The 21,703-nt window shown below is 33.6% G+C and overlaps 4 protein-coding genes, 1 long non-coding RNA gene and 1 other non-coding gene across 10 annotated transcripts; 2 read left to right on the top strand and 4 right to left on the bottom strand.

Moving 5' to 3' along the window:
• Nucleotides 1–2,191: 2,191 nt before the first annotated feature.
• TRNAE-UUC (transfer RNA glutamic acid (anticodon UUC)) lies at nt 2,192–2,263 on the bottom strand. The gene has a single exon. It is a non-coding gene; the product is annotated as a tRNA-Glu (tRNA).
• Nucleotides 2,264–3,181: 918 nt separating this feature from the next.
• Nucleotides 3,182–3,806, bottom strand: LOC145603863 (Ribosomal L18p/L5e family protein). Its single transcript, XM_081659837.1, has 2 exons — nt 3,452–3,806; nt 3,182–3,231 (listed from the first exon to the last, which is right to left on the bottom strand). The coding sequence occupies exons 1-2, from the start codon at nt 3,804–3,806 to the stop codon at nt 3,182–3,184; spliced, it is 405 nt and encodes a 134-aa protein (XP_081515963.1).
• Nucleotides 3,807–4,059: 253 nt separating this feature from the next.
• LOC145603537 (uncharacterized) lies at nt 4,060–9,166 on the top strand. 5 transcript variants are annotated; one of them, XM_081659462.1, is made up of 10 exons: nt 4,060–4,343; nt 4,444–4,503; nt 5,293–5,572; nt 5,672–6,632; nt 6,936–7,519; nt 7,612–7,786; nt 7,910–8,041; nt 8,135–8,272; nt 8,387–8,578; nt 8,681–9,166. In XM_081659462.1, exons 2-10 carry the CDS (start codon nt 4,458–4,460, stop codon nt 8,981–8,983), a joined length of 2,811 nt encoding a protein of 936 aa, XP_081515588.1. In that variant the 5' UTR covers nt 4,060–4,343; nt 4,444–4,457; the 3' UTR covers nt 8,984–9,166. The 5 variants fall into 5 exon arrangements, with proteins under 5 accessions (XP_081515588.1, XP_081515586.1, XP_081515587.1 ...); XM_081659460.1 differs by having other exon boundaries at nt 5,275–5,572; XM_081659461.1 differs by having other exon boundaries at nt 4,060–4,503.
• A 696-nt stretch (nt 9,167–9,862) lies between these two features.
• LOC145603540 (uncharacterized) lies at nt 9,863–10,938 on the top strand. Its single transcript, XR_014104873.1, has 3 exons — nt 9,863–9,960; nt 10,178–10,318; nt 10,882–10,938. It is a non-coding gene; the product is annotated as an uncharacterized LOC145603540 (long non-coding RNA).
• LOC145603539 (protein FAR1-RELATED SEQUENCE 5-like) lies at nt 9,998–11,342 on the bottom strand. Its single transcript, XM_081659464.1, has 2 exons — nt 10,874–11,342; nt 9,998–10,793 (listed from the first exon to the last, which is right to left on the bottom strand). Exons 1-2 carry the CDS (start codon nt 11,225–11,227, stop codon nt 10,050–10,052), a joined length of 1,098 nt encoding a protein of 365 aa, XP_081515590.1. The 5' UTR covers nt 11,228–11,342; the 3' UTR covers nt 9,998–10,049.
• A 327-nt stretch (nt 11,343–11,669) lies between these two features.
• LOC145603861 (sugar transporter ERD6-like 5) lies at nt 11,670–21,150 on the bottom strand. The gene is made up of 19 exons (XM_081659835.1): nt 20,974–21,150; nt 19,786–19,848; nt 18,146–18,235; nt 17,962–18,021; nt 17,783–17,848; nt 17,631–17,696; nt 17,468–17,543; nt 17,266–17,330; nt 17,003–17,095; nt 16,852–16,929; nt 16,654–16,738; nt 16,528–16,571; nt 16,345–16,407; nt 16,176–16,235; nt 16,006–16,059; nt 15,671–15,730; nt 15,481–15,595; nt 15,268–15,365; nt 11,670–11,762 (listed from the first exon to the last, which is right to left on the bottom strand). The coding sequence occupies exons 1-19, from the start codon at nt 21,148–21,150 to the stop codon at nt 11,670–11,672; spliced, it is 1,506 nt and encodes a 501-aa protein (XP_081515961.1).
• Between the last annotated feature and the right edge of the window lie 553 nt (nt 21,151–21,703).

The following is a 21,703-nucleotide window of genomic DNA, read 5'->3' as shown; positions in this document are numbered from 1 at the left end:
AAATAATAGCCTTGCCTAGGGTTGCACGAAACAAGTCACAATTGACAATACAGTGAATTGTGAATCAAGCAACCACCATCCAAAAGCCCTCATCCTCCCCCTCTCACACGCACGCCTCTCTCCTCCCCTTCTCACCCACGGCCGGCCACTCCTAGTGGCCACGTGGTGTTGCGCGGTGGTTCTTGGCTAGTTGATCGTTCGTTCATCTCCGTAGAAGGTCGATAGAAGTGTTCTTTCGCGACTAACTAGCATTAGTGGAGGTCTTAATCTGTGCCCGTGGACCAAGTAGAGGAATCACGCTTGAGGTTCTTTATCTCCCTTTGTTCTTGCTCGATCGCACGTGGAATCACGCTTCAAAGGTACGATTATTTGTGCTTTATGTGTTATGCATTAGATCCTTGGATTAGGTACTATTTGAATATGATTCATGTTATTTCCGCTGCGTAGTACCTATAAACTCCTACAGACCCAACCCGAACCCGACCCACATAGGTCCTAACATTAACCCGTATTGACCCGACCCGAGATGACCCGACCCACACAAACTCGACTCAAACCCGACCCATTTACCCGAATTGACAGCTCTAGTTAATCATACACTCATACCTCATACTAAATTTTATATCCACCTACCTTATTAGAGTTAGGGTCTGTTCTCATACGTTGAAATTCAGTTCACTTTATTTCAATTCAGTTTAGCTCCTAATTAATTTCCTTCTCTTATAAAAATATTCATTTCAGTTCAGGTCAGTTCAGCTCAGTTAAGTTCAGCTCAGTTTAGTCAATGAGAACATGCCCTTATTACCCATATATCTTACTCCATCCGTCCCAAAAAGAATGACCCATTTGGCCAAAACTTTGTCCCAAAAAGAATGACCCATTTGCATTAAAGCACCCACCAATTTGCTACAATATTTGTGCAAAATTAGCTTCCCCATATAAAAATTTGATTTTCCATGTTATTTTATTACTATCTCTCTATTTTTTTACAAACCCCATGTAAATTTATCTTTCCAATATACTTTTACATCTTTTTACTTAGCTTCCTTGATACCCGCATAATCAATCCAAATGGGTCGTTCTTTTTGGGACGGAGGGAGTATTAAATTCATTTTTTCTTACATCTATTCACTTTTTTCATACAATCCTTAATATACGAAATTACAGTCAAACTTTTGGGAATGGACCTTTGCTTAAAAAAAAAAAAAAAAAAAAGACCTTTTGGGGAATGATCGTAATACTACAGTTTTGTTTTTTTTTGTTTATTCTGTTTTTTTTTTTTTTTTTTTTTGGCACACGTATTACTACAGTTGTTAATATATCAATCTACCACTTTGACTTTTTTTGTTTGTTTACTAATATATGTTTAAGTTGTGTTCAATTTACATAATTTGCATTTTTTTTTGAACTTGACTAATTTTATTTGAATTTATTAGACCTTGTTAGATTTTATTTTAGTTGTAATTTAAATTTAGGTAACCCTTATTAAAACTTATTTTCCTAAATTGAAATTATTAACCTGAAATAAGTAAAAAAAAAAAAGTGAACAAAATAAATTCTTACACCCACTCACATTTTACGTAAAAGAGTATGGATTTCAACCATTTTAGTTGGTTAAATTATTAGGGTGGTAAAAAAGATCAAATCCTATCTAAGGCCCTATTCTCATTAACTGAACTCAGCTGAACCGAACTAAACTGAACTGAACTTAGCTGAACCGAACCGAACTGAACTGAACTGAACTCAACTGAATTGAATATTTTATAAGAGAAGGAAATTAGGAGCTGAACTGAGCTGGACTGAACTGAGCTGAACTGAACTGAACTGAGCTGAGCTGAGCTGAACTGAATTTTAACGTAAGAGATTAGGCCCTAAATCTTCCTCATGTGACTAGCTCTACATACCATGATTCAAGATCAGTATATTAGATTGTTGAAAACTTGAAGCATGTGATGGTGAGTCACTTTTTCACTCTCTCTAATATACTTCTATACTCCCCCATTTCTTTCCTCAAAAAAAAAAATTTAAAAAATGGGGTATTGCTTAACTTCCTAGTTTTGGCTAAAGTTTGTAATAAGTTAATGATTCTGCAACACTCTAATCTACGACAGAAATCAAAAGAAGATGAATTGTTTACAATGAACTATTTGCAACTTTGTTTCAAAAAAAAAACTATTTGCAACTAAAAAAGTTCCGATGCCGGGAATCGAACCCGGGTCTCCTGGGTGAAAGCCAGATATCCTAACCGCTGGACGACATCGGATTGTTGAACCTTAAGCGTACCATTTATTATTTAACGTATATACTTCTTTATTTAAATAAGAGGCATAAGCTGATGTAGTGATGTTGATGTAAGATTGCAAGATGTGGGTAATTGATGCTTGTAGTCCGGCAAGAGTTTTAAAAGTAACATCTGAGAGAAAATGTTAATGCCTATAAGCATGAAAGATGTGCCATTCAGCCACCATTCATTCGTGTAATCGTTTCTGATAAGTAAAAGAAGAAAGAATGAAGCATGTAGGCTATCGAGTTCATCTACCACAAACTGTTCTCCAAAAACGATGATAGAAACAATGGAGTAACTCAAGTATTCCAACTATGACAGCTAATAATAATGCTAATGAAGGCGAAATAGGGACTGTTTCGTGTTCCCGCTCAATAGAAAATTAGCGACTGAAGCCTTGAAGGGATGAAAGACAAAAAATCTTGTGGTCTACAGTTGAAGGGGATGAAGAAAGTTAGCTTTGTATGCATCAATATCAACATACACCTTAGAGGATGAATGAATGGTATTGCTGATGAATTATGAGATTCAACTTACAGAGAGTGCTACAAAGCCAAATACTGACATGTCAACCACCGAAACTCCGAAAGTGACAATCTACGAAGTTTATCCATCAATAAAACACCAATAGGCAATAGCATGTATAAAAGTGTTTTGGCATGGAACCTGCATAAGAGCCATAAATATGAGCCCTATTCTACACAAATATCCTGTATCATTTCGCGACTGACTGCAAGATTGTGAGCAATCAACTTACCCAATATCAGAATTTCAGGCTTATAACAAGTGCAGATGAATTTGGAGAGAATCGAATTTATAGATTTAGCAGTTCAAAATGAGATACCTACTTTCTTATTTATCTTACTTCCTCCCGTAGCCCCACCACCCGCAAATTAATTAGTCGTTCATTATACACTCAAGAGCATGATGAACACCAGTATCACACTCTAACAACCAATACACCAAAAAATCAATCAAAACGAGAACAACAAAAATAACTCCGGCAAGGCAGTAAATAAACCTGATCATATATATCAATTCATATATAAACATGTTCAAAATTGTTGCAGTAATAAACAAAAAAAAAAAAATCCCAAAATTACATCTGATTCCCAATTGAATTGCCAAAAAAAACACGAAAACCCTAGAAGTGCAATTTATCAGTACCGGAAACAGAAACACCAGTCTTTTTAACAGAATCAAAAAGAGGAATAACTAGCTTGCGATGATGATGAGGACGAGAAAGCTCTTCATGAATATCAATCTCAACAAAAGAAACCCCAATATCCTTCAATCGAAACCCTAATTTCTCACCAACACGAGATGCGATTCGAGCGTCCCAGTAATTCTGCGATCGAGGAAATCGATTGAGATTGGTGCGATAATGGGAGACGAATTCTTGCTCCGAGGAAGAAGCCATGGCAATGATGGAATCCGTCGCCGGATTTGTCACCTGAGCTGAGATTTTCCGGCAACTCACGAGTAATCGGAGGAGATGTTGCGGGGTTCTTGCGGTAGACATTGGAGATTTTTGGTGGGGTCCAGTGGGGGGAGATTCGGGATACAAAGGAATAGAGGGATGGAATTATTAGGTGAATGAAAGTGGTGAGTTGAAGATGGGAATCGATCTCGGGTGACTCGATGAAAATAATGTTGCCACGATTTAAGTATAGCTGTATTTTAGTAGCTTGGGAAAATTCAAGTTTATCTTCCGGTTACTTCCTACGTTAATTGTTATCTGCAACTTTGGGGTATTATTTGTGATATATAAAACACAAATTTTTAAAAAAAGCGGGTGTTCAATAATGATATTGAATGGCGGATTTTAAGGACAAAAAAACTGTCCTGGGCACGTGCTTTCCAAAATTAAAGAAAAAGAACTTTCTCTCTCCTTGATTTTCTCCTTCATTCACTCATTCACGCTTTCTCTCTCCTCGTTTTTCTCTCTCTAAAAACCAGTTAACTGCGATTTCTCTCTCCTCCATTGTTGCTTTTCGAGCTTTTTCGAGCTTTTTCTCACTTTTCTTTCACTTGTGAAGTTGTTTATCGCTTAATTGTGGTTAGTTTACTTATTTTTTTGAGATTTTTGTTAGTTTAAATTGTTTTGGTTCTTCGATTTTTAGGTTTTTTGATTTTGATTTTGTTTTCGTTTTTTGTAGTGTTAGTTTCAGCAATGGTGAAGAAGAAGATTACAAAGAAGGCTGTAGATGCTGAAGAAGGTGTGTTTGTTTAATTTTTCATCATTTTTTCGAATTTTCAATTGAATTTTCGCTTATATATGTCGAATTAGTAGTGCATGTTATTTTTTATTGTTTTCTGTTGATTTATTATGCATATTATGATAATTGAATTTCAATTTTGAAGTTATTATGTTTAATTTTGCTTTATTTTATTGTTCATTGTGATAATTGGTTCAAAATTTGATATATATGTGTTGTGGTGTTGTTACATGTTAAACAAATTTTGCATGTTTGTTTTCAGAAGTTTTATTCATTATTCTTCAAGTTTTGATGTTAGGTTTTAGTTAGATTATGAGAATAGTATGCATATCTGCATTGTGTTTGTGTATATGTGTTTGAGTACCAGTAATATGTGCATTGTGCATTGTGTGTGAGTAATATATACATTGTTATTTATATGCATGACAAAGGTTATTTTATGCTTTGAAAAGGGTCACTTTATGCTGTGAAAAGGGTCACTTTATTCTGTCAAAAGGGTCACGTTTGTATTTAAAAGGGTTACTTGTTGTAGTTTAAAGGGTGACTTTATGCAGTGAAAAGGGTCACTTTATATAGTTAAAAGGGTCACTTTATATAGTTAAAAGGGTCACTTTATGCTTGTTAAAGGGTTACTTTTTTATTTAAAAGGGTTACTTGTTGTATTTTAAGGGTGACTTTATGCAGTAAAAAGGATTTTTATGCATATATTCTAAATTTTCCCCTGAGTAATTTGTGAATTTGTAATTTATGGTTATCCTCTGTATTAATTAGATATAGGTGGTTCAATAGGTGGATATCGTTATAAATCGCCTTCAAGGGGAAAAGGAATGGGTAAAGAGCCTGCTAAAAAGAACAAGACAGGTCCTGAGAAGGACAAAACAGAGTCTAAAACTGGGAAGTCTAACATTGTGAAGGCTAAAACTGTGAAGGCTAAAACTGTTCCTAAGAAGGCCAAAGCAGAGTCTCAGAAGGTTAAAGCATCTCCTAAGAAGTCTAAAATTGTATCTAAGAAGGCCAAAGCAGATGCTGAATTGCAAGTAGTTTCTGATTCTGATTCTGATACTGTTGTGTAAGTATAAATGTTTTTTGTTTTGTATTTTTTTAATCATATATATCATGATTCTGATTCTGATTCTGATATTGTTTTACTTATATTATTATTATTTAGGGAAAAAAGACCCTTGATTGCAAGGTGCAGACCACACACATTGGAATTAATGATGAGTAATTTTAGTCCTAATCAACAAAAAGCTGTTGAAGAAATAGGTTTTGGTGGTTTATTACATCTGAAATTGAAAACTTTGAATCGTCAAATGCTACATTGGCTGGTTGAACACTTTAATGGAGGTAGCTGCATGTTCACTATTGCTGCTGGTAAAGAGTTTGTAGTTACTAAAAATGATATATGTGATGTCTTTGGCTTGCCTATGAGTGAGATTGCTGTTCCTGAACTTCAGAAGAATCCTGAAGAAGGTAGTGTAGATAAACGTATCATTCAGTCATGGAGACATGATTATGGTCTTACTGAGAAGCAACCTCTACATTTGTCAAAAGTGGAGTCTAGGATGGTTGATTTGGATGATGGTGGTGAAGAATTCAAGAGATGTTTTGTGCTACATGCTATGTCTAGCTTCTTAGCTCCTACTACTAATAGGACTGTTTCATTGAAGTTGCTGAAGGCTGTGGAAAATGTTGATGAAATCAAAACATTTGATTGGTGTTCATATGTTTTGAAAAAATTAAAGAAGGCTGTTGTGAATTATAAGAATGATGAAAATGCTCAAAATGTAAGTGGTTGTTTGCTAGCTTTGCAAATTATGTATTTTCATCGATTAAATTTCCAAGGAGAAAAGGAAAGTAGTACCCTTCCTTTGATTCAACATTGGACTGATGCGAAGATTAAGAAGCGGATCAATTTGGAGATTAAAGCTGGTGATTTTGGGCAGGGACCATTGGATACCCTTACATATCCCGTTTCACAGCCTGAAGTTAGGGATCCTATAACTCCTGTTGTTAAGCAAACTTGTGGTCAAGGGGCTTCTACAAGTGGTAGAAGTGGCCGCATTCTTGCATTTGATCTTCCAGAAAGTGTGATGACTGATGATGAAATTAAAGAAATTTCAACTGATGTAAGTGCTCTTTTTTTTTTTTTATTTAGTTATTATCTCTTTATATGCACTAAAGTTACCCTTTTTGTGCACTAAAGTTACCCTTTTTGTGCACTAAAGTTACCCTTTTTGTGCACTAAAGTTACCCTAAATATTCAGTTATAAGGGTTACTTTATGCATTTTAAAGGGTAACTTTATGCATAATAAAGGGTAACTTTATGCATTTAAAAGGGTAACTTTATGCATATATCATGAATTTTCATTTGTTTTTTATTTTTATTTTTTACATTTGTATAGTTTCTTATTGGTTCATATGTTTGCAGGCTGTTCATGAAACATTTCTTTTGGTCAAAAGAAATATGGATGTATTATTGTTGGTTCAGTCACAGGGTTTTCAAACCTTGAGTGATATGATTGCTTCTCGCAGAACTGAATCATTATCCTCTGATGATCCTGTTGTATTTTCTCAAACACAACAGTTACTTTCTGATCCTCATTACCTGAAGCTTTTAGATGGTTTAATTGAGGAGTGTAACAAGATGAAGTCTATTCATGAAATGTTTCGTGATTTTTATGAACCTGAATGTCATAACAATGATGATCCTGATAATGAATCTGAAGAAGATTTGAATTTGAATAGGTCTGAGGATGATGTCAATGGTAAAGGAAAAAGTGTTTTGATGAATAGGTCTGAGGATGATGCTGGGCCTTCTGTAGCAAATGCTTCTAGACGTATCGTCAGAGGCAATAAATCTTTTTGCTCACTCGACTGTGGGCCAGTAGGTGTGGATGTTCCTTTTCTTACTCTGTTTTTGAGGTCTAATGCTCGGATTTTCAAGAAATTGCCCAAGTTACATCAGGAAATTCTTGATTATTGTTTACTGAAGGATGATTCAATGATGAGGAAGTTAAATGTCATTTTTTATAATAATTATATTTTATATGTTTTTTTTCCTTTATTTTTTTGTTTAATGCTTATCTTATTTTTTATTGTTGCAGTGAGAATCTTGTTACTATTGGGATGAATTTTTTAATTCCAAGAGAAGACATGGTATCCCTGGTAGCTCCACTTAGAATTAGATGGTGCATCATTGATTGCTACTGTCTGTATTTGAACGAGAAGGCATGTTTTGATTCTGGTCCTCGAAAATTCTTCTTTGGTGTGAGGCAAAGTGTAAGTAATTTGATTTTTTTTTTTATATGCACTAAAGTTACCCTTTATGTGCACTAAAGTTACCCTTTATGTGCACTAAAGTTATTATCTTTTTATATAAACAAGTTCTCATACTTTTAATAGTTTGCATTCTTGCATGTTTGTGAAAACATTGGCAAAGGTGAAGTTTCACAAGCTGTTAATGATTTGCACGGTTTATGGGAAGGTTGGGTGAGCTATGAGAATCCTGAATGTGATATTATGGATGCTGAACTGGTATATTTCATGATAAATTACTATCAAAACTTTAAAAAAGTTCTGTTTTGTGTTAAACTGTCTAAATCAGTGTTTTAATTTTTTCTGTTTCAGATATATTTTCCTGTTCTTATTGAGAATCACTACATTTTGTTTGTTATTGATCATACAAAAGAGGTGGTATATTATCTTGACAATATCATCTGGCGTGATGATGCTCTTGAATATACCAAAGAATTGTCTTCACACTTGGTATGTTTATGTTGATTTCATTGTTATGTTTCTGTTTACTTATTGTTTCCATTTAAATTTTTTTTTTCTTTTTTCTTGTTTTATTTTATTCTAAACTTTTATATTTTATGTCAGTGTGATCAAATGGGTGTTTTTCTCGGAAAAAGAAATCATCCAAAGAGTGTTCAGCTACCTTCTTATAGGTTTCAAATTGTTGAGTTGGAATGGAGAAAAGAAAAAGTTGACAATTTGGACTGTGGGGTGTTTGTTATGTATCACATGCTCCATTTTGTTGGCGAATCGTTCAAATTAAATGAACTCAAAACAGTAATTATTCATCTATTTTGTATGTATTTTTTCCCTTTCTAATGCTTTTATTAATTACATATTGATAAGTTTTTTTTTTTTTTTTTTTTTTTCTGTTGTGAGATTATTGGGAGAAAATTTCTGCGAGGTGAGATTTGTACGACACTGGTGCTGTGTGATTTGAATGAATCTAGGAATGATGTGTTGTCAGAATTAGAGAAGTTCAATGAGAAGAAGAAAGATCCTGCTTATTGCCAAGAAATTGAAATGAGAAGAAAGGATGCAATTGCTGCAAAGAAGAAGAAAGATAATGAAGAAAGAATAATGGCAGCTGAAGTAGAAGCAAAGGCAGAGGCAGACGAAGAGAATCCCAAAGGAAAAAGGGCAAAAAAGAAGACAGACAAGTACACTCCTTCTAAAGGGTGAAATGACTGTTAGAAGCAAAGGTTGATTAGGTCTAGGAGCATTTTTTGAACAATGAAAAAACTTAATGTTTGTGCATATACATCAAGTTAAATGATGTAATTAAACTTAGTGGTTAGTTTTTTGTTCTTTTGGAATACTGATGTATGTGCATACATTAAGTAATTTGAAAGGTTCTTGTGTATGTTTTTTGGGGTCACTTTTGTGCATAAAAAGGGTTACTTTGTGGCATAAAAAGGGTTACTTTTTATATTTGATAAGGTATACTTTTTTGGGTAGATAGGGTAACTTTTATGCATGAAAAGGGTAACTTTTATTGACAAAAGGGGTAACTTTTATTACTTGAAAGGGTAACTATTAACAAAGAGAAGGTTAATTTAGTGGATAGAAAGGATAAGGTATACTTTTTTTGGATAGATAGGGTAACTTTTATGCGTGAAAAGGGTAACTTTTATTGACAAAAGGGGTAACTTTTATTACCAGAAAGCGTAACTTTTAGTGGATATAAAGGATAACGTTTATGCATGAAAAGGGTCACTTTAATTCATGAAAAGGGTAACATAAGTTGATGTTTCCAAGAATTAAATATCTGCTAATAAAAGTGTCAATCACATTTTCATTAAACTTGTCATAGAGTAAAAAAACAAAAGAAAAATAGTTTAACAATACAAGGTATATTAATTTCAAAAAAAAAATGTTCAAAAAAAGATCTTAAAAGAGTCGTAAGTTAGGTGTTTTTGATCCAAATTCTGAATTTGGAGGTGGCAGTGCTGGTTTTCTTTTTCTCTTGCTTTTTTCAAGTCCTCCTTTTGCTCTCTTGCTTCTTCCTTTTGTTACAGCCGTTTTAGGATCAAGTATTTGTGGTACACTTGTGCTTGTACTCGATGCTGAAGAAACATCAGTATTGCTTTGAGTGCTGTCTGCCACATCAGGAATGTTAGAAGCAGCTTCTGTACTTTCTTTCTAAGCAGCAATAGCAAGTAAGTCTTCCACCATTTTAAGACTGTTTCTGAAGCTTAATAATACAAGGTATATTAATTTCGAAAAAAAAAATGTTCAAAAAAAGATCTTAAAAGAGTCGTAAGTTAGGTGTTTTTGATCCAAATTCTGAATTTGGAGGTGGCAGTGCTGGTTTTCTTTTTCTCTTGCTTTTTTCAAGTCCTCCTTTTGCTCTCTTGCTTCTTCCTTTTGTTACAGCCGTTTTAGGATCAAGTATTTGTGGTACACTTGTGCTTGTACTCGATGCTGAAGAAACGTCAGTATTGCTTTGAGTGCTGTCTGCCACATCAGGAATGTTAGAAGCAGCTTCTGCACTTTCTTTCTGAGCAGCAATAGCAAGTAAGTCTTCCACCATTTTAAGACTGTTTCTGAAGCTTTCTTCCATAAATGCTCTTGTGTCTTCATTTTCTTGACTTTTTAAGATTAGATTGTAGTATTTCCTCATCATTGTTTGCCTCCATGGAATATATTGCTGTTTAGGATCCTGATTCTTCAACCTATCCCATGCCTCTGTTTTTGCAAACTTAGTCCATCTTTTTGAAACATACTTATCTGGTATTCTTGTTACTGAATGCAAATGTAGAATTCTGATGCAATGATAACATAACCATCCAGATGCTTCAAAATTTTTGCAAGTGCACCATACAGTTTGGCTCTCATGTATATAGTTTACTTGATGTGCAGACCATGGCTTGTCTTCTAGTGTTACTTGATAAAGTAGGCATTCTTCATTACTGCCTAACATCTGAACAGTTGTTGCCATAGAGTATCCAAACTCCTCTTCAAAATCTCTAAAGAGTGATAAAGTGAAAACCTGTACATCAAAATCATGTAGGTTCATTTAAATTGCCATATATTAGGTGTAATTTATGTAGTTGTCAGTTAACTTTTTACCTGTGCAGCATGCTTTAGCATTCCAGAGAGAGGCAATGAAGTGAATGCTATTGACTTGCTACAGGTAAACTCATCATATTTCTCTGTGCTTCTCCAACGATTGGTTGTCTTCTTAAATATGGTATAAAATTCTGTCAAAGTAGTTGTTTTACTTGCTCTGAATCCTATAGCATGATTAGTGCTTTCACTCCTTTGTGACGATAAGATTCCTGCTGAAAAGAAATCTCTACTAAGGGCAGGACACCATTTGTCTTTCAACTCATACACTCTTTTGTACCAAGAGTGTTCTGTCAACTCATATTTCTGCAACATTGCCTGCCACTTTTCTTCGAATTCTTGTTCTGTCACACACATCTTTAAGCACTGGTTGAATGCAAATTTGAATTCTTTGTCTTTTTTAAGAGCTCCAAATCTGGTTATGGCATTTTGCTCCAAATGCCATATACAAAGTCTATGCCTTGTATTTGGAATCACCTGCATTGAAAATAAAGGGGTCACTTTATGCTGTTAAAAGGGTTACTTTATGCACTAAAAAGGATAACTTTATGCAGATAAAAGGGTAACTTTTATGTGAAAAGAAAAACTTTATTGTCAGATCTCAAATCTGTAAGATGTCAATATAAATCTTTTACCTCCAGAATTGCATTTGCCATTGCTTGGTCCTGGTCAGTGAATATTGAAGTTGGTTTTCTATCCTCCATAGCTTTGAAGAAGGTTTGTAATAACCACACAAATGAATCTGTTGTTTCATCCCCAATAAAAGCACATGCAAACATACAATTATGCCAGTGGTTATTTATGCCAACAAATGGAGCACATATAAGATTATATCTGTTGGTTCTGTATGTTGTATCAAAGACAAGAACATCTCCATATATCCTATAGTCTTCTAGCATCATTGAATCTCTCCAAAAGATATTGCAAATTCTTCCTTCTTTGTCAAACTTCACTCTAAAAAAGAAGTTTGGATCCTCTGATTGTTCTTGACTTAAAATGTTCACTAAAGTTTGAGCATCTCCAGCCTCAATTTGTTCCATTCTTAACCTTGAGCAGAAATTCAGGTGATCTACAACACTATGGCCTACATTCTGTTCTCCTCCAGCCTCTGTAGCCATGTAATAGTAAGTGTCCATTGTAGTTAAACCTGAAGATTTCATTGTTTTGATTGCTTCAGTTTTTTCCTTTGTCATTTTTCTTTCAGAACGATGCAAATAATGCCACTGTGGCTTTGTTAGCTCGTGGTTATGCTGAATAACATGAGACACCACCTCAAACTGTCCTTCTTTATTCACTTTTGCTCTTATGCATGCCTTGCAATTTGATCTTGTAATGGCTACTTGTCTTGGCTTTCTTGCTTTTACATTTACATCCTCTTCATCAACCATTTCAACTAACTTTGTTTTCTTCTGACCTGAATGTCTCTTTCCCTCAGCAGAACACACATAGTTTTTCTCAGTTACTATTTTTGTGTGTTGTTTGAATCTAGTTGTATGTTTTCTTATTGAAAATCCCAGTATAGCAGCATGTTTTTCATACAATTCCAAAATTTCTTCAAAAGTTTCTCTTACCACACCAACAAATGATCCTCTAAGATCTAAACCAGAAGCATCAATTGGATTTGTATCTGTTATTTAATACAAACAAATCAGATAATAACCACAGCCAGCATAAAAAAGGGTAGCATTCGTGTGAAAATAGGGTAACTTTTATGCATGAAAAAGGTAACATTTAGGCATTCAAAGGGATACTTTCTGCATACAACTTGAATTTTCAGCATACAATTTGAGTGTAACATTTGTGCATAAATAGGGTCACTTTTAAGCATGAAAAGGGTAACATTTAGACATTCAAAGGGTTACTTTTTGCATACAATCTGAGTGTAACATTTGTGCATAAATAGGGTCACTTTTAAGCATGAAAAGGGTAACATTTAGGCAATCAAAGGGTTACTTTTTGCATGCAATCTCAAAAGTTCTGCATTCAATCTGAGGGTAACATTTAGGCATAAATAGGGTCACGTTTATGCATAAAAAGGGTAACAATTATGTATTCAAAGGGTTCTTTTTAGCATACAATCTCAAAAATTTATAGAAATTACCTTCAGTTGCATTTGTTTTGGTTGTTTGTTCTGAATTTGAATCAATTGATTTATCAGGAACCACTTGATTTTCAGCATTGTGTATTGCGTCTTCTGCATTATCAATTGCTTCTGCATTGTCTGGATGGTTGAATATTGGTACGAATTCATCTCCAAAACAATAAGTTTCTTCTTCTTCTATAATCGATCGATTTAAATCGATTTCAAATTCAGTCTCAACTTGCCTCTGTTTTTGTAGCAATTCGTGAATGAGATTGCTGCATTTTGTTGTATCGAAAGTCGAATTCTCCATTGATGATCGATTTCTGCAATTTGTAAGTTTTCTCACCTTTTTTCTCCTCGATTGATGATCGAATTCTTCTATTTGTGCGTTTTCTCACCTTTTTTCTCCTTTATTGATGATCGATTTCTGCAATTTTTGCGATTTCTCACTTTCTCTCTCCTCCATTGTTCTGCGTTTTCTCACTTTCTCTCTCCTCCATTGTTCTGCGTTTTTTTGATTTAGGTATAAAATTCCGTGATTTTAAATTAAGCTATTTTAAAAAAAAAAAAAAAAAAAAAAAAAAACAATAAAGAAGTTGCACGTGAGAAAAACCCGATGTACAGTAAAAATACTGTACACCGGGTACATGCAAATGGAGTTGTATATAAAAAATTTCAAAGTTTGAGATAGCTTTTACAAATACTTGTTTGAACTATTATACGTTTTTTTAATTTTTTTTTTTTACTTATTTTATATCATTAATGTTAATTTTATCATTTTTTAAAACAAATAATGTACGACATATATACTCATAGATGTATTTTGCTAATAGCTTAATTAATCTGTGACATATGATCAAATCGAAAGATTATAAATTCTAAGTTGATTTGGTGAGTATGATATGTACATGTACTAGTATACGTACCATTTAATCATGGTGATCCTTTATCAGCATTTATGATGGTACACGACCTTACTAGACGGGATCTGTTCTATAGGCTTGTACCTTCGTATCATTTATGACGGTATGTCAATTATTTTGAAATGAGTAAAAAGATAAAGGATGACAATTGGTTTGCAACCAAAGAGGGTAAAGTATTTGGACAAAATTAAATCTGTTGTTGCTCACTTGCTCATAAATTTAAGGCCTGTTTTCTTCGGCTAAATTTCAATTCAGTTCAATTTAGTTCAGCTCTTAATTTTCTTCTCTCATAAACAATTCATTTCAGCTCTATTCAGTTTAGTCTAGTTCAGTTCAATTCAGCTCTAATCAGTTCAGTTTAGTCCAGCTCTTAATTTTCTTATCTCATAAACAATTCATTTCAGCTCTATTCAGTTCAATTCAGCTCACTAAATCAAAACAAACCCTTAGTTTCTATTCTATCATAAATCCCAATGAGTTGTAAACTTGTAATGCTAGGACACGTCCATTGTAACCGACAATTCTAGTAATCATTGACTTGCACCATTCATTTTAGAATAATTGACACAATGAACTTGACACACTTGTCAATGCAAATACTCCCTCCGTCCCTAAATTACATTCCTGTTTGGAAATTTACACGGGAATTAAGGAGAGAAGAATAAGACAAATAACAATAATTAGATAATGCAATGGGAAGTACAAAGATAGAATATTTATTACTCATGACATGTCATCAATCCTTTGCAAAAAAAAAGGACCAATCACATGCTCCTAATTGAAAATTTTTAACCAATCATATTCATTGTAGTTTGGCACAAGGATTATGAGTGAGATTAGGTAAGGATGAGTGAGAAAGCATTAAATATAAAACAAAAAAAGAGAGTTGATTTACTAAAAAAACTTACCAAAGATAGAAAGGAGGAATGTAATTTTGGAATACCAAAAATAGAAAGGAGGAATGTAATTTAGGGACGGAGGGAGTACATTTTACCGTGTCAAATTTTGTTTAACAGAGATAGTATGAGGTTAGTCCTAACTTGTAACAATATGTTTACAGTTTATGTGGTTTCTTCAATTCATAACCTCAATAGTGGGAGAAACTACTTCTGTGAGAGTGAGAGTGACCACCCTACTAAGTACCAACTCTTAGTTACACGACTAACAACTCTTACAAAACTAGTTAATAGTTTAAGTTATTATTTAATTTGTGCACGCTTTGACAACATCAACAACAACATTGCTAGTCTTATATAGCTGCAACTTGAACAAGATTGATGAAATTATAAGCTACTGCATACCTAAATAAAACCACATTTGGCAAACTTTTGCTACAACAATGGTTTTGTATTACAGGCTACGTCCTTAACCGGCCCCTTATAAATTAGTACTTGTATTTCCTCTAATGTTAGTCCCTTTGTCTCTGGGACTAGCTTTGCAATAAATATCAAGGAGATTACATTAACACTTGCAAACACCAAGAACGTGCCTGAAAAGGGAATCGAAATAAATGGAGGTTCGTATAAATCAAAACATGTTATTATGTTAATCCAATGAACTATTTACACTTAAATACAATAGGAAAAGAGAAGAAAGACATCTACCCGAAGAGCTCCATTGCATCATAAAAATAAATGTGTAGGCAACGATCCAAGAACTTGTGCTGCTGACTACAGTTGCTAAGGTTCCAGCTGCCCCTTTTATGTTTATAGGGAATACCTGAGTACATACATTTGTTTTAAGAAAATGTGATAAAACTAATTAAGGATGCTGCCTCAATGAAAATACACTTACCTCTGACATTATAACACATGGAATCCCTCCCATTCCTATTGGAAAAGACGCAGAAAAAATCTGGAGTAAAACACGCTAAGGATTAAGATATACTCTTTATATATTAACTGTATAGCTGTAGTGTCACATATTGAGGGGAAATATCAAATATGGGAGTAAAGGAAAGTATTTTAATATGAAAGTTGATCTGCCTAGCTAGTTAAGCCACTATTAGGAGGCGAAATGTTCTAAATGTGTCTTATGCAGTAGTTAGGCTTAAGAGTATTATTGACAATGCTCCAACTAATTGCCTAAGTTGTGCAATCAGCATGATATTGGAAGGAAAGACCGTGTACCAATATTCCAACAAGGGCAAGATAAGGACCGGTGTCCAACATCAAACCGTGTGCCTGATCAGCAAACAAATTTACATCAGAGAGGTATCAGAAAGCCGGACCTAGGAGACACTGAAGTTCATAGCAGAGCAGAAATAGTACACCAATATGCTTGTGAGTCTGGAACGTACCTTAAGCAAAAAAGATAATGCCACCAAGAAGCAGGCTATGCCCATCCCTCCTGCAGAAAACTACGAACACACAAACATTACGTTACGTGTTGTCTTCTGTGATTAATCAATTGGTACGCCAAACATAACAAGTTTGTGGAAGGCTTATTAGGATGGATTGATAGCTTACCAGCAACAGTGGCCGTCTTCCATATTTATCCATAAAACATACACATAGCGCAAATGGTGGAAGCTGCAGAGAAATTGTGGTTGTAGTTTTTAGAGAAAAGTTAGAGAAAATTTCTGAAATCAGAAACCAGAAATCAGAATTTGTTTTCTAATGTATACGAAGTACAGAGTATATGATTAAAACCTGTATTAGGCCCATAGCTATAGTTCCTATACTTCCTGGAACTCCTGGTAAAATTAAACACAAAAAAATGTCAGTAAGCGATCAGATGTATCATATATTTTCCAAATGCTGCTGCAACTGACTTACCAGCCGATTCAAAGATTGCAGATGCGTAATATAAAATCCCCTGTGTCCCGCCAAATCCTCCTAAGGCCATTAGTCCAAGGGTTACCTAAAAAAAAATTTAAATGTATACTTCGTATTATGTAGTACAAGAAACCGAAATTCATCATAGAGGTAAGTTACTAAACGGAAAATATAAGTTTGATAATTTATGGAGCTTACAGTAAGTGGATAAGCATATTTCATCTGGAACACATCCAAGAATTTCTTTGAGATGTTATCAACAGCTTCTGTATATTCCTGTAAGACAATTAAATAGGTCTTAGATTCAACAACTCATAGTACAATAATTTTACTTAGCACAATATGTTACTTTGATATCGGCAGCTTCTTCAGATATATCAGTGTGTTGTCCCCTAAGACGTTTCAAAGCTGCTTCAAAATCATCTACAGAACTGGCCATCACCTGCAAAACATGGATTCAACATCATCCGAGACATTAGTGGACCAACTCAACCAAAAGCTTTAGCTGATGGTTGAGGCCCAGGAATATGCTTAATACTCTATCAAGTACTTTATATTGTCGCCTTACATAGTATAGTTCTGTTGTCTGCCTTACATAGTACTTTAACTTACCAACCATCTTGGAGACTCTGGAATGAAGAATATTCCCAAAATTTGTATGATGCATGGAATAGTACCTAAAACATGTTGTCAAACCAGATTATTTTGGTGAGCCTAAAATGACTAAATAGTGTAAATACATACGAATTACGTATGGTTTCGTATGAAAATTAAAATGATTATCAATCTTCAATCAAAATTAAAAAATGATTACCCATCAAAGCCAAGCTGCGCCAGCTAATTATAAGCCCAACAAGAAAAGCCGCCGCTATTCCACAGCATATAAGGAACTGCATAGTACAGGGATAAAGTGCAAGGTCAAACACTCCTAGAACTTATATAGAATACACTTTGAGTATGTCTAAAATATGAGTTACCTGATGGAGAAGCCCTAATCCCCCTCGAATATTCTTTGGTGCTATTTCTGCTACGTATACAGGAATCTGCATCACAAGCAATTACTGTTATTGTTATTTTGTTACGTATTTTTTCTTGTAGGAAAAGATTTTAAGCAGAAAGAAGAAATTACTGTGTAAGTCATGATCCCATTTGCAAAACCAAGAGCTAGTCTACCAATATAAAGGGACATTGAATCCTGTCACGATAGATACCGCAAGGTAAGGAAAAGATGATACGATTGATAACTGATAAGATAGTGTACTCGAATATTGACCAAAATCCAAAATTTGAATAAAACGAGATTAAAACCTGTGAATATGCTATAGAAAGCCAACCAGCAAGGCAGAGTATACTTGAAAGCCCCATAGCCTGCATCAAAATAACCGAAATTGATGGAAAGAATGTAACGATGAGCAAGAAAGTTGAACTATAACCATGCACTTTGACTCTTTTGAGTACTAAGCCATCAAACTAGGAATAAAGTAAAACTTACTCCACGACGACCAGTTAAATCGCTTAGTTTTCCACATACTGTTGCACCTAACAGTCCTCCGGCTGTCAAAAGTGATCCGAAGAGTGAAAACTGCAAAATGCACACCAAGTAAAGCCAATGCTCATTTGATCGAATGAATTATGGAAACTTTAATTCGAGATGGCATCAATTAGGCCTATTTGCATCAAGATTAATCTCTTTAATTTCAAGATATTTGTCTTGAAAGAAAGATGTCAAGTGAGTCATAATTGACAAAACCTTTAGATTGATCGGAGGTACAAAAAATTTTAAACAATATCATCTACAATCTACATATTGGTTCCAAAAAAAAACCTCATATGATGTATGTCATTTCAAGGTTTTTGCATCTTATTGTTCTTATGACTTTGTTCTATTTCCAACACTTAGATTTTATTTCAATTTTGGCAACCCATTTTACTACATTACTCCTCTTACCCCCTCTCCCCCAAGGCCCAAGGGGCGTTCTAAATCAATAATTATTCTTGTCATTAGTGACAATAGCAAGCTAGTATATCCATTGGTATTTATAGACAGTATAAACATTGTCTTGATCCACATTTTTCTTACACTTACCTACTCATTATTTACACTATGGGCCTGTTCTGATTTACTGAATTGAGCTGAACTGAATTGATTGGAGTTGAAATGAACTGAATAGAGCCGAAATGATATGTTCAGGAGAGAAGGAAATTAGGAATATAACTGAACTGATTGGAGCTGAACTAAACTGAACTGAAATTAAGTTCAAGAGAACATGCCCTACTTCTTAAATTTACCACCTTTTCCCCCTTACACTCACCCACCTAAATAACCAGCACTAAGCTACCCTCTTCGTAGAGGTGATCAAGGTTAGCCCGGCCCGATTTTGGGCAGATTTTTCCAGCCCGACCCGAAAAATATAGGGTTTTGGGCAGAGCCGAAAAAATTATTTTTTTTGGGCGGGTTTGGGAATACACTTTTACGCATATTTAATTGGTTTTTTAGCCCAGCTCGAAAAGCCCGCACGGCCCGACCATTTTTGGGCGGGTTTGGGCACAAAAAAATTCGGCACGAAGCCTGGCCCGACCCGAGAAGTGGGCATAATTTTTTAGCTTTTGCCCAATGATCACCTCTACCTCTCCGTCCACGAATAACATTCATCTTAAATTTGGACATGCATATTATAAAATTTAGGGTGAGGCGAGTGAATAAATGTGAGAGTAAAGAAATAGTAGAGAAATCCACATCACATGGTTGTGTAATAAAATTCCTTATAAGCAATATGAAGATTTTTTTATGGATATCCTAAGAAGATTTTTTTTTTTTTTTCGCGAGAGTTATAGGAAGATTATTTGTGGACATATGGACTATTTTCTGAATCTTTGTGCTCTTTTTTTTTTTTTTAGGAAAATTCATTGTGCTCTTTAAAGCGGATTATTTGTGGACAAAGGGATTATCATGTCTAGGGAATATAACAAATGGAAAATTCATAATCGTAATCAAATATGATGTGTACCCAAACTTTAGTAGATTAATTGTGTACGGAGAGAGTATAATAATTCGATGATTTTTTTTTATCCAAACAGAGATTAAATAACAGAAAGGGTAAAAGTAGATGAAATAGACAACAAAGAACTAACCTCCGTTGTAGAAAGGTGCAAGTCTTTGATGATTTCAAAGTGAACAGGAGAGGAATATCCTCCCTACACCAACAACAAATTGCTAGATTAGCCCACACATTAGAGATTAATGCATTTCACCAAAAAAAATAAAATAAAAAAATAAAATTAAAAAAAAAAATAATAAATTCAATTAAGAAAATGAAGTGTTTCATTTCCCTCATAATAAAATAAAGTTGAACCAATTAATATACTTCACATAAACATATGAATTGAATTATATAAAAATTGTCTTTTTAATTCCTAGACTTAAAACATAACTTAAACTAATATGTCATTTCATATCCTACAATCTTCATGTATATATACGTAACTAAATTTCATTATCTTTTTCCATAGTTCTACCCTCATTTTTTTTTTCCCTTTAAGTTTTAGCAGTGAAACAATTACTTCGTATTTCATATCAAAAGTTTCAACTATTGAAAAACATACCTACATATGAAATAACTTAGGTAAGAACCCGTGCATCGAACGGGCCAAAAGGCTAGTTAGAGATTAATGCATTTCACCAAAAAAAAATAAAATAAAAAAATAAAATTAAAAAAAAAATAATAAATATATAGAGATTAATGCATCAACTAAACACATTTAGTCATTTACACAATACCTAATTTAAATTACATATTTAATAATGCAACATAAACACGGATTTCCAGTTTAGTGGCTACATTTAATTAAATTAAACATATACTACTAATTATTAATAAATGATGAATTGATAGAAAACCTTCAAAAAATAGTCGGTCGATTATGTTGTTGCATTTGCATGATATCATAATCACCCACATCATCTCATCTCATCACATCAAAATCCAAAATTTCGATATCAAACTTAAGTTAAATAAGCTAAACAACCCGCATTATCGAATCGAGTTGAGATAATAAACCCAATCAATCGAACGACTCATTTTTCACCTCTTTTAACGACAAACTTTAGTTAACACATTGGTTTCAAAAAAAGTTAACACATAAAATGACTAGCAAAAAATTTGAAGTATATGCTCCTAATGTCATAATTAACATGCAAAAATTCTAAATGTAATCTTCAGTTATATCATGCTTGTAAGAATTATCATTTTAAATTTAGAATATATTTTAAACAAAATTTTTAATTTTTTTTTTAAAAATAAATAAATAAATAAAACTTACAGCAAGACCACAAGTGAAAGAACCAGAAACAGCAATGAAGATACTGAAAAAGAGAGCAAACGTTACACCACCCTCGCATTTTCCGCCAGCCGTTGATTCAAATTCTTCATGTATTTCAATCAACGGTTGTTCTTTCTCTTCCATTTGGTTCGTCTTCCACTCCATATTATACGTCATTTTTTTGCAAATAAACAATTTGTTTGATGAATGATTATATAATATTTATATAAGAGATGATTCATACTTTTTTTTTTTTTTTTTGTTGAATTAATGATTCTTACCTTTTTTTTAAGTGTGTGAAGTGTATCAGAATTGATTACACCTTTTTTTGGATTTTTTTTTAAGTAATAAAGATCAAACACAATCAAAATAGATTTCCTACATTTGAGCTTATTAACCAGCCCCATTCTCTTTATTTTATTTTTGCTAAACTGAAATTATTTTTACTGAACCAAAATTATATTTGTTGAATTTAAATTATTTTAACTGAAATGAAATTATTTTTGTTGAACTGAAATTATTTTTACTGATTTTCTATTATAATTTTTCTTTAAGAAAACTGAATTTTATTGTACTGAACTTATTTTTACTGAACTGAAATTATTTTTACTGAACTGAACTTATTTTTACTTAATATTATTTTTTTAAAGTGAAGAGAACGAAGCCCAACAATGATAAATGAAAAATTTACTAATAAGTTTTTTTGATAGAATATAAAACCAATTCTTAC

Source organism: Chenopodium album, chromosome 22, assembly GCF_948465745.1.
Source record: "Chenopodium album chromosome 22, dcCheAlbu1.1, whole genome shotgun sequence".
Taxonomy (NCBI): Eukaryota; Viridiplantae; Streptophyta; class Magnoliopsida; order Caryophyllales; family Amaranthaceae; genus Chenopodium; species Chenopodium album.
The sequence above is the reverse complement of the archived record's forward strand: the minus strand, read 5'-3'. Positions and strand labels throughout refer to the sequence as shown.